Source organism: Corvus brachyrhynchos, unplaced genomic scaffold (assembly GCF_000691975.1).
Source record: "Corvus brachyrhynchos isolate BGI_N302 unplaced genomic scaffold, ASM69197v1 scaffold59, whole genome shotgun sequence".
NCBI lineage: Eukaryota > Metazoa > Chordata > Aves > Passeriformes > Corvidae > Corvus > Corvus brachyrhynchos.
Genome location: NW_008246054.1, coordinates 2143030 through 2155584, shown reverse-complemented (window position 1 = coordinate 2155584; position 12555 = coordinate 2143030). Strand labels below are relative to the sequence as shown.

General features: G+C 44.6%; 1 protein-coding gene across 1 annotated transcript; it reads right to left on the bottom strand.

The window, feature by feature from the left end:
- Positions 1 to 64: 64 nt before the first annotated feature.
- RAB14 (RAB14, member RAS oncogene family) lies at positions 65 to 11614 on the bottom strand. The gene is made up of 8 exons (XM_008642157.2): positions 11397 to 11614; positions 7600 to 7658; positions 6642 to 6695; positions 5018 to 5195; positions 3892 to 3958; positions 2975 to 3062; positions 2625 to 2655; positions 65 to 1993 (listed from the first exon to the last, which is right to left on the bottom strand). The coding sequence occupies exons 2-8, from the start codon at positions 7649 to 7651 to the stop codon at positions 1816 to 1818; spliced, it is 648 nt and encodes a 215-aa protein (XP_008640379.1). The 5' UTR covers positions 7652 to 7658; positions 11397 to 11614; the 3' UTR covers positions 65 to 1815.
- Positions 11615 to 12555: the final 941 nt, after the last annotated feature.

Sequence of the window (12555 nt, the reverse complement as noted above, 5' to 3'; positions counted from 1 at the left end):
CACTCCAAGGAGCTCTCCCCCCTTGGAGGTCCCACTGTCAGCACAGAGTAACACACAGCAGGGAGGTTTATCTAGATACAGGTACTTTATTTACAAATATTTAGATTAATAGCATTGTTACATCAAATGAGGAGTACAGCAGTCCAAACAGATCCTTTCTGTGACAGAAACAGTAAGACCTACTGTAACTTACTCTGGGAGTACAGGTATTGCACCTCAACAAGCTGTAGTCATTACAACACTGACTTCACATCAGCAGCAGGTCGTGGTCCCTGGGCAAACCCTGGTGCAGCCTTGGGTTAAGCAGGATGCAGGAGCTGGAGATCTTGAACATACCCATCTACTGAGGAACAGGAGTTAAAAAAGGACTAACCAGACAAAACAAAGGGACAGCACACAAGTTACCCAAATCCTATTGTCTGCACATTCCAGTTTTGGCTTTTATTTAACATTGACTGTACAATACTCTGGTACCACTGGTTACTTACAAGTCTGAACATTGTACAGTTTTAGTGTCTAGAGAGGGATTTTCAGACTACTTTGTATTTGAAATGCTGCAATAAGCCTGATGTGGGACATTGGATTGTGGTTAAGCACTTACCCCCTTCCATTTTTAAACCATGTGAGGTTTTCCAGGTGAAGCTGCGTAAGGAGCCACAGTAAAACCCCACATTAGTGCAGCAACCATGTGACACCCCCTCACACACAAGCCAGGCTGTGGCACCCCAGGAAGGATGTACCTGAAGGCTTGAAGCAAAACCCTTTAAAGAAACCCCTCACACAGCACTGTTAAAAAAAATACAAGAGTAGTTAAAAATCCCTAGAGAGCACATGTTGTTCCAACTGTCCAGTTCAGCCTCTGCCCATTCCCAAAGTTACAGGTATAAAAGCAGGAGGTGTGCGAGAGCCCGGCCACGGCTGAAGCCCGAGAATGCCAAAGAGAAGCAGGTAGAGCACTGCTGAGTGCCGAGGGGAGGATTGCACAGTGCAGAGATGAGAGCCCCACTAGTGTTAACATCTGTGTCCCCCAGCACCATGGGGACCCTGTGAGTGATGCCCAGCAGCTGCAGCCACAGCTGGGCTGTGCTGCCAGGGGGGCACAGAGAGCTCAGACTGTACAAAACGGGGGGTTCTTACACACTGCTCTAATGCCAGGCATCATTTTCTTCATTAAAATCATATACACAGGATGTATTTAACTGTTAGCTCAGTTCCTTCAAATTTTATACATATTTACGTTCTGTTAACAAAGGTAAAGGATAAAAGTGGCAAAAAAAATGATGTAAAGCTATTGAGCACAAGAATGAAGAGATCACTTCCCTGCGCCACCCCAACCCCAGCACACCCCACAGGGAATTCTTCCAACAAAAGCACGTCATTACAGAGCCCCTCGCTACCATCGGAAGTCATTTCACAGCAAAAACTTATCCTTTACTACGGACAGCTCGAACAGTTAGAGGTGGGGAAGAAAGGCCAAAGAACCATAAAATAAACCATACAAGACAAAGCCCTGCGAAAGTGTAAAATCAGGAGTCCGGCATCAGTGCTCAGTTTAAATTATGTATCGGTGACACTATCACAAGGACAATCAAGGAAAAAAAAAACTTCTAGATTTACCATGCAGGAGAGGTTTTATTACTCTACTTGCCTTTGATAACCTGATTACATCTAAAGTTGTTTAGCAGTTTAGTACTGTGTTAAACTTGTCTCAGAGTTTTAATTAAACCCAGTAAGATGTACAGAAGATGGGGAAGCGGTCAAAAGCACCACTCCCTAGCCAGAGGTGAGGGGTCAGGAGGAGCCACGGAGGGGTCACTAGCAGCCACAGCCTTCTCTCTGGGGCTGGGGTTCGCTCGTTAGCCGCCCCCCCTGCGGGGCTGACGGTTTGTGCTGTACGCCTGACTCGGCCGCGTTCAGGTCCAGGCTTCCATCTTGGATGTTCTGGTAGATTTTCTTGGCAGCCTCCAGGAACGCGTCCTCCACGTTCTCTCCACTGCAAGAGAGCAGCAGAAGTTACTGGGGCTGAGTGCTGCTTCTGGAGGGAGCTGGGCAAACACTGCCCTGGGACCTGACGGGCACTGCCCCGTCCTCTTCCAGCCCAACAACCCAGCCCCGGGACAGGGCAATGCCCTCCTTGGTCACTACAGCCATCAGCACCAGCCCGGAATATGGAATATGTGCCAAAGCACTGAGGAGCAAAAATAAGCCAAGGCATTGAGCTACGTGCACAGGGCAGTTCTGACAGAGGCTTAAAGACAAGGGAGCCACTATGGATCAAAATCTCTTTTTGTTACAAAGTTCTGCTCTGACAGGTGGCAGTGGGAGCCACATTTCCTGGTGGCCCTGGAAACACAGTGACACAGCCGGCCCCAAGCATGGCACAGCAATTCTTCACTTAGTGGAGGGACTGGTCGTTGCCTTCAAACCAAACTTTCAGCTCTGAACACCCAGGGGAAGGAACCCTTTACCCACATGAACACATTCCACACTCAAATAAGGCCTGAAATCCCAATCAGTTCATTTGAATTCAACCAGTCTTTGCCTGAAATGCAGCCAGAGGTCTCAGTTCCAAGTTACTTTCAAGTCAAAGCAAACAGACCAATGCGAGCAGTTCAGTCACTTACGTTTTTGCACTTGCTTCAAGGAACAATAAACCTGTTCAGAGACAGAGGTTTAAGTCAGTGCACAACACACCTCAAACAACCCAAAGTCAGACACATCATGACCTTCCCATTACATGCAAGACACTATTTTAGTACTGAACAAGGTTTTGTGACTATGTTAAGGCATCAACGCCAGCATTTCTAGAACTAAGCACAATTAGCACTATGCCAGACTGCCTGAGGCACAGCAGGAGTTTGTACATACAATTCCATGACTCTGAAGTGTAAGCTTGCAGCTATCAATGCTGAGGAATCACTTTAACATCACTATCTTGTAGGAAATGTACCAGCTCAAGAGAAAAAAAACACACCATTTTCTTCAGCAAATTGTTTGGCTTCTTCATATGTAACATCCCTCTGTGCTTCCAGGTCTGCTTTGTTTCCTATGAGGATTATCACCTGGGTCAGGAGAGACAAAGTTAGTCTGGGAAAAAGCTTATGAGCCTTTTCACTGCCACCTTCATTATTAATGAGACTTTTTAAAAAAACAAAGGGAAATATGCAGAGCAGATTATCTACAGAAGCCATGCTCCTTCTGGAGAACTCTGCTCTAGCATTCCCCACTTTGGGAAAGCAGGAACAGCATCTCCAGCTGTCACTTTCCAAGGCTTTAGGATGTTCTCATGAGATGAGGTCCTAAAAAGCAGTGGTGCTGCTCTTTACTCATGAGAGCCATACCCTGAACCACTTCTTGTGTTTGTTTAAACAGCTGCTAATCCAGACAATCTTTGAAGTTTTCTCTCATCACAGTATAGATTTCTCATCAGTTTGGTGCTAAGGTATTTTAGAGGCATTCAGGAACAGGCTGAAGAACAACAGCTCTGTGATATGGGCAGAGAGACCCAGAAGAATCTTCCTCCACAAAACCTGGTCAGCTTTTGCTGGAGATCCAATTTACATTCCAACCTAAGGACAGCATTCACCTCATTACTGACAAAGCAAGGAGTAACACAAGTCAAGGTTGGTCCAGATTTCATCCCAATTTTGTCTCCCACTGCTTCAAATAGACCCTGAAAGGTGAGTGGCACAAGAAGACTTTCAGAAGAAGCCATTTTGCTCCAGCTGCAGTAAGGGAGGTGAATCACTGCACTCTGCAAGTGGGAACAGGAGCAGCAGAGAGAACACAGGCAGCTCTTGCAGAGACCACTGCAGTGCTTTGGCCTGAGCCTCCCACCTCTTGCTCAGGGAGAAGCAATCTTGCTTTTAAGCTAAATGAAGTCCAACTTACAGTATTTGGATTGGTGAGGTTCCTTGCATCTGTCAGCCAGCTGCTTAAGTGATTATACGTACTTCTTCTGCAAAGAATCAAGAGAGGACAGTTTTAGCCTTTTATAAAATATTTAGGTGCCAACAGCAGAGTCAGCATCCAAACACAGCAACATCCATCATCCCTGTTCTTCTCCCCACGTCAAGACAGACAAAGAAGCAGCAGTGTGGACTCTCAAACTCAAGTCAAGTTTAAACCCCTGGAGCAGCTCTTACACCACCAGTGGAAAGCCAGCCCAATTCCCACTGCTAGCACACAGCTCTGCACACAGACAATGCTGATGCTGTTCTGTACAGAACACATTAAAGGGTTGCCTGTCAAATACTCTTACAGAACACAGTGCAGCAGAACAGCACTTCGGTAACAAACTGCAGAAGCTCATATTTTACTCAAGATTTGCACAAACAGGAAATACACCTACATATGCAGGAAAAACAAAGAAGTGCCTGAAGAATATCAAGAACAGCCCCAGTGGAAGATGAGAGACGTGTGAAAGCAAAAGTATCTCAATGCATCTGATGCATTATTTTTTCAGCAGCATCTTTAGTTTTCACCTCTAGAGGAAGCCAGGATGGCTTCTGTGCAGGAGCAGGCTGCTGGGGAAGAGGCCCAGGGTCAGGCTGAGGCCAGGCTCTCTCCCCACCACACCCCGGGCAGTTCCACGCGTTCACTGCGGCACAGCCGTGCTCTGGGCTGGGCCCACTGAGGACACCCCTGCCAGGTGAGCAGCGCTGCCACTGCCTCCACAGCAGCAAAATCCATGTGCTGAAGAGCAGATTCTAAGGACAAAGCCAGTTCTTTAAAACAGCTTCAACACAGGCAGGCACAGCTTGAAATGGCAAACTCCTCAGGCTCAGCAGCAGCGAGATCTTCCAAGAAAAGCAGCTCACATCATTCCCTGTGTCTCACGTGCAGCTCTTTAAGTAGTGGGGTATTTAGATAAGGTGTAGCAGGCATCACACACCAAGATGCTGCTCATCCAGGCACACACAGAGCCTTTGAGCCACAGGGAAAGACAGACAGACAGAACTCACAGGGCTGTGCATCCCAACCTCACCAAGCACACCCAGAGCTCTGCTGCCCTTACCTGGTGATGTCGTAGACCATGAGAGCTCCTGCTGCTCCTCTGTAGTAGCTTCGTGTGACAGCCCTGAATCTCTCTTGTCCCGCTGTATCCCAAATCTGTAGTTTAATTTTTTGGCCACTAACTTCAATTATTCTTGTGCCAAATTCAACACCAATTGTGTGGGGACAGTCTGCCATAACTGTCATGAAAAATAAGAGCAAAGATCAGATCTTCCTAAGACAATGTTTCCTTGCTGCAAAGATATGACTACCACAAGTTTTCAGTTATCTTTACTAGATTTTCAGTCTCTAAAAAAGCATTTTTACAGCTACAGTTCCCAAACTGCATCACTTAACCAGAAATAAAATGCTGTATTTCCTGAGCTGTTGTTAGTTTTGAAAACAGTTATAAAATTCCTTGCCTTCTCTGCTGCTCTTTGGCCATACATAGCAGAAGGCACCAAGTCAGCTGATTCCCAGTCTATCCTTGCAGAAACGGTTAACTATTTTAATGCAGTAGGAAAAGATAATTTTTAGGGAATTACCAAGAAAGATACAGTTAAAAAATGTGTCACATCTTCTAAAACAAATGCCAAAGTTGGTTCAGACAGGGCAACAGCATGACTGTCCACAGGAAAACGCCAGTTTCATAAGTAGCTACAAACACACCAAATCAAGTCCAAAAAGGCATCTTTCTAGTTATGATAAACTCATGTTAATAAGCTCATCTTTGAGAAAGATCAAGAAAATACAGACAGGATGAGGATCTACTCAGGCTACCTAGAGTTAGTGGCAGTCTCACAGCAGAGGTGTTTGGCACGTTAGTTTGGTTGTACTGCTTTGGCTTGGTGCTCACCGAGTAAGAACATTCTCCTCATGGAGAAACTGACCATGTGCAAAATGGCATTTAAATAATTGGCTGATACTACATTTTCATTAAAAACAACAATCAGAAATCCCTATTTCTACTAGAAAACAAGTATTTTAACTGCAGCTTCTACCCAGTTGTTACCCCATCACAAGTAGCACATGGTGATGCCTGTACTGATAAATACCTACAGACTTACTCACTGAGTGAGGTCACAGCTGCTGCAAACCCCAATGCAACACACACGAGGAAGAAGTGCAGCTAATTCTTAATTAGTGATGATACCATACATGAGAAAATGTTTCAGCTGGGAGAGACTGCAGTAAGCCCTAAACACCATCACCCAGGGCAGGCCAAGTGTCCTGCAGGGCTGCTTAAGGCTGCAAACAAGGACTCAAAGAAAAATCATTGTTCTCCTTTTGAACTCCTTAACAGCACTAAAAACTCCAACTGCTTGTGATCAAGCTACACCAATACTGAAGACATGTGAAGTTCAGTCAAGAAATTTCTCTTTGTTCATATCAAAATCCACAGAAAAGCTGTTAAATCAGATCCAGTCCTCCCACTCCTCACAGGCAGGACTGGCTGGAGCAGGTTTTGCCATTACTACATCAACATTTGTTTCTGCATCTGCTGAAGTCAAACCAAAACTGTGACCCAGTACAATCCAAACTCATACAGAGTAAGACACCAAATCGAGCTCATGCACGATGGAAACAGGCAGGAAAAAGGGATGAAGGTGTCAGGTAGAATAACTATCATGAACTGCAATACTCACACTTCTTTTCTGTGAATTGATGAAGCAAACAGGACTTTCCTACACCCATGTCCCCTGTTACAGAAAGAATAGTTAAATCATTGTTGCAACAAGCACATCTTCTTCATCCCACACAACAAATGGCACAGAGACATTCATTTCTCAGGTCAGATGGGCAGCGTTCTATCCCTGGCTACATCCTCCCATTTATCAACTTTGGCACTAAAGCTCTGGTCACAGGAACAGGCCTGCAAGTGAGAGTAGAGCAGAACACTCAAGAAATAAGTTAATTTGTATTACTGATTTTACAACTGGATCTCACAAGGTTATAAAAAGGACATCTGAAGAAACTAAAATGTAAAATACACTTGGTTCTTGCTCCTTCCTTACTTGCAATTACCAGTAAGAACATCAAAAATACTGACAACCATCCAGAACACCCCAAGAAATTGTTCCATTTCCACTGATCCTCTTGCGCAATGCCAAGAGTGAGACACAGCAAGATCTTTTAAGAACCAACTTTTCCAGAGGCTGAGCCTGTCACAGCAGCCTGACTACAAACCTGTACAATAACACTGCAGATCATTTACACCTACACAAGGTCATTAACAATTAAACAATTAACAGCAAGACCAGTTCTTCCAGGATAGCAATAAATGCAATCCCTGAGAGTCCCTGACTAAGCAGCCAAGGAAGGTGCAGCTAAAAGCAACATTTAAACACAAAAATATAGCCTGACAGAGATTTATAAGCCTCATGCAACCATTTCCGATCAGCACTTGTGCCTTCAACATAAACTCCAAAACCTTTGAGATTAATGATGCAAAATGCTCCAGTAAATGCTAAAGCTGTAGAGAAATGTGGTGACCTGTGAGGACTGAGGTGGGACAAGCACCTACTGAAAGCAGCATGGCACAGCCACAGGCATCTCAGGTATCCACACAGCAACATGAACAGGTGCGTGCCCACTGGTACTTACCAATAATGATGTACTTAAAGATGTAAGAATAGTTGTAAGGTGCAGTTGCCATTGTGGCACTAAAATAAAAAATAGAACGCATCAGAACTGATACTTGTTCACCAAATTCAAGCCAATTCATCCAGTTTAGTTCATCTAAGCAAAAAAATTCCCCCTTCCTCTCCCCCCACAACAACCCTTTCATTCACAGTTCAAATTTGTGTAGTTCCCCACAGTCACTGAATTAGTGGCACAGACAGCCAGCAAAGTTCCCACACCGTTTGCTCTGAGCCCCTGTCAGTAAAGCCTCCAAGCAGAAACATGCTCTGAGGTAGTACTGACAATCAGTAGACTGATTAGATAAGAAAGACTTAAAGCTGTTGAAAAGCTCAGTCCCTCCTTGCTCTGCACAGTCACGGCCAGACCAGCGCTCACCCGCCAAAGAGCTGATGTATGAACTGAAAATAAAATCTGACTCCAGCACAAAATCTGAAGAGATTTAACAAAACCAGCAAGTTGGAGCTATTACCTCACACTTTTGAGACTTGCAACAGCAAAAAAGGAAACAGTGCAGCTTGCAGCAAACAGCTAAGATTTAGAAGAATGCTGTAGCAGCGTTGACCGGGGTCTGGGGCGATGCTTGTCCATGTCGGAAAAGCGGTGCAAGCCACAAATCAGATGTTCAGGAAGTTAGTTAACATCTCTGTGGCTTTGTCAGCATGGCAGTGTTACAGCAAGGCTGCTGAGCAGTTTCTCTTTTTTAAAAAGCAGCCAAAGTACTTCTAATATTCCAGAATTTTCCTGTGCTTTCCTAAATGTCGAGGGAATTAGAACTGGCTTCAGCTGTTTAAATCTGCAAGGAGTAAAAGCTGACTTACCAACTAACACATCAGTTAGCCAGGATTACACATCTGTACGGGCCAGATGTTGCCAGTTAACATAAAAGATGGGAAATGCCTGCTTTTGTCCCCGGTTTTAAGTTAAACTGGATACACTGTGATCAGTTAAGCAAGTGGAAAATTTCTAGCAGGAATTCAGCGCTTCCCTTCCTGCTCCTGCATGGCAGATAGCCAGCCCTTACAAACACATGGTACTCCTTACAAGGAACATTGCTGGAGCCTAGAAAGATTTTCATTAGGTCATGTGTCATTCACATGACGAATGAAACCAGTACTGGAAAGAAATACAGAGGAAAGCTTACAGGCCTGGGACTTTCTCAAAAGCAAAGTACTGTTCCTTGAACCACGATTAATCCCTCTCAGTGAACTGCAGCAGTAAGAAAGGTGAACAAATCTCATTCCCAGCACAGAGCCAGCAGCCTCCGCTTCCCAGCGCAGAGATTTGAGGCAAACACGCTTATCTAGACCTCGGAGGGGGAACAACTCGCAGAGAAGTTAAGAAGGGTTTACTGAGTGCCAGGCGCTGCTCTGCACCTTGTCTTCCCTCCGTGCCTGGCTCAGGAGATGGAAACACTCAGTCCTTCTATCCCAAGCAGTATGTAAAGCACCTCTGCTAAGGCCTATATAGACACACGCTGTTCTACTAAACCAAGCTTATTCCAAGATAGGAAATAAAGTGGCAATTTTGGACAGTAATTCAGCAAGCAAGGCAGCAGCTTTACTGCCTTATTTCTTGGAAGAGTCCAGAGTTACAGTACCAGCTTCAACACGTGCACTGGTTATTTTCAACAGCAGTAAATAAAGACAAGTCACTGCTCCATATTGAGTTCTAAATGAATGTATCACTGTGGAAACAACCAGTCCTTCAAGTTTCCTGAACATCTTCACACATTATGTTTTTCTTCTTCTCCAGCATGTCCCAGCACAGTAAACTGGGCATGCAAAGCATGTGTTCTTGCAGGACACTTCACCTGCCACTTGCCTTCTGAGCAGAGGCAGGACCAGCATGCTCACAGCTCAGCTCCATTTGATGGCACACAGGGCTAAACTGGGGGTTTACAAGGTAACTGGAAGTATAAAAAAGAGCTTGAAAAAGCTGATTTATACATGCAAGTACTTCAGGAGGAGAGCAGGAACTGCACCATGTTCCACAGAAAACAGCTGGGTGTTACAGCCACAAGACACCAAGAGCACCAGTATGGACCAAAGATTTGTGCATTCTGAGGATGGAAATATCCAGTAACCTATGCTGTTAAAAACCCCAAACAAACCAACCAGCATCATGAACTCCAAGACAGGGAACCAACCACTCGTGGGGCTATGAAAGCTGCAGAAGGCTGGGTGCCCTCTCTTCTTCCCAAGACCAGGGAGGCCAAGGAATGCCAAGTACTCACAAACACAGGGAAGTTTCATGTTTCTGAGCACATGACTCTAGGATATCACCATATGGTAAACAACATTGTGATGCTGTGCTGTTCCAACCAGGGGGGAAATGCATCCTGCTATCCAAGTGTGTAAGTGGCATCACTGGAAAGTGAGGAGGACTTTAATAAAGCACGGAGAAACTGCAAACTCAGTGCAGTCTATAACAAACTGAATTTGAAGCGAGTCTCAACTAGACCTTCATTGCTAAATATACAGCTCTGTTTATTTGTCAGACTGTTTCTGTTTGCTGAGATATGTCTATTTCCATTATGCCCTTTAAGTTAGAAAATCTAACTATGCTATTTCAATACAAAAAACCATTGATATTGCATTTATTCCAAGGGTCACATTACAGAAAAGATTCTGAAATACTCCAAACCATTAGTAAAGGTCAGGATTTTTTTCTGGAGAACAGATGACTCCTTTAAATAAAAAATAAAATAAACACCCAAACAATACTAAAACAACCAAATAAGAAACTTTTACATGCTCAAATTCCAGTAAGGATTAGCAGGAATTCAAGCTGCACTCAGATCTTGGAATAAAAGTGATATTCCACAAGGACTCTGTGCTGAAGGAGAAAAAAAAAAAAATGCAACAAACTAAACACAGAAACCCTGCTGAGAATTCAGCCTTGGAAAACTGACCACCTCAGCATTTGCTGCAGACGAAAGAAGGAAGTCCAGACAAGAACAGGGCACAACAGGGGTCAGTAAATTCTAAACTATCAGCTACATGTCAATGCAAGGCGTTGATATGTTGATAACCATCACCCATCTGTAAAAACTCGAGTTCTGCCTCCACCCTCTCTGTTCCAGACATGTGAATCTCAGTAGTTCCAATATGGGGGGATGGGGCTTTCCTCTTGGGAGAGCTGCGAGGGCAAGAACTGCAGGGCTGAGGAAGTTGCACATAAATATCCACAGCTCAGCCTCGGCCACTGCTGGCATTGTGCACTATGACATCAAAGTTAACCAGCCATGAATTTACTGTTAAAAGAAAGCAGAAGTTTAGTCTGGGAGCTTGGCCTACCTGCCATCCTTCTTCCGGGAAAGTCTGCCAGCTCAGAGCAAGCTTTGGCTCCCTTCTCCCAGGTAAGGCTGCCCTGGAGCCCAGAGCATTATTGCAGGATGGCCCCTGGCCAGAGGATCGTGCCTCACTGTGCACAGATTTATGCTCATTTCAAAGCCTGTACAATTCATTTCTGCATTATATTAAGACTGGCAATTTTACAGTGAGCAGTGTCGCCAAATCCATTTTCCACATACCGACAACTTCTTTATTTTTAAATAAAAAGTTGAAGATGACCTTAATGAAGATACCAGTACATCTACCTCCTCTAATCAACAAGCACTACACAGATATTTAGAAATCTCACTGAAGCCTTATTTCAAGTATCAGCTACATCTGTACACCCTGAGATAAGATTGTTCTGGGCACACTGCTGTAACATTCTTTATCACAATAACATAACTGTAAATATCAGATTCATACCAGCCTTTGTGAGACTTGTGCAGTTCCTTCCAGCTCAAGGACACGGTTTTAACTCTTCACTGGATATCATTTGCATTGAGAAATGTAGTATCTGTATGCTCAACAAGAAGCAGATGTGTTATGAGACCAGAACCTGCATGCAGAGGGTTTATTAGACACTTCTGTGGTTCACACCATCAGCTGATGGATGGTCCATGTGCAGGGATGAGACCTGGGGAAAAAAAACTACAACCTTCAAACTCAGCACTGCCCAGTTTTTACTGGTTCCCTGCAAAGCACAGCACTCTGCAGCAGGGAACCACTGGTTAGTTACTCTGAAGCAAAAGGCATTTTGTAGTCCATCTGGCCAGCCAGGTGTTCTGTGCACCATTCTTCAATGGTGTGCAGCAGGAAAGGCTCTCACAGTTGAAGCTGCAGACTTATTTCGATATTAATTAACAGACAACATTAAGATTGATAAGGGGGATGAGCTGGAGATAGGTAGAATTGCTTCATTTCACAATTGCACTTTTCCCCTGATAAAGGCTTTTGTCAAGCACACAAAACAATGTGGTTCAACTTGTACCTTACTTCAGCAGGCTACCAGAAGCAGTCTGTGAGTGCTTCAATTGTGGTCATCTGTAAGATCACAGCACACTGGGAGGTAGTAACAGTTCTGTTATCAATTCATTCAGCCAAGCACTGAATTCCCATAGGTCTGTGTCCACAGCAAGCTATGAGGTCTGCTACAATTAAATTCCACTGTGGTTCTCTCACTTTCACACACCAAAGACATTCACGTCTTCCTAAACCACATCAACATCTTGGCCTTCTTTAAGATGATGCTCTGCAGCCACCCTGCTCTACTTATTTATTCGTTTTTGCAGGCTTGGCTTTACAAAGCCCTGCTGTGCCTGATCCCTGAGAAGTGTCAGAGCCTGCTGCAGCCTTCGCACCTGTCTGACAACATCACTTCTTGCTGGCCAGTTCCTTACTCATCCCTCAGCTCTTCCAGAGTCATCCCCCCTGGCTTCCCCCACTTGGATTTCACCAAAGCATCAAATTAGCACAAGACAGTAAATTTGGCTGAGCTGATCTTTGACACCCAGCAGCCTCTGTGAGCTGCTGTCCAGGATCACTTTGCATTTCCGTATTATTCCACCACCCAGTACCCTTTCAC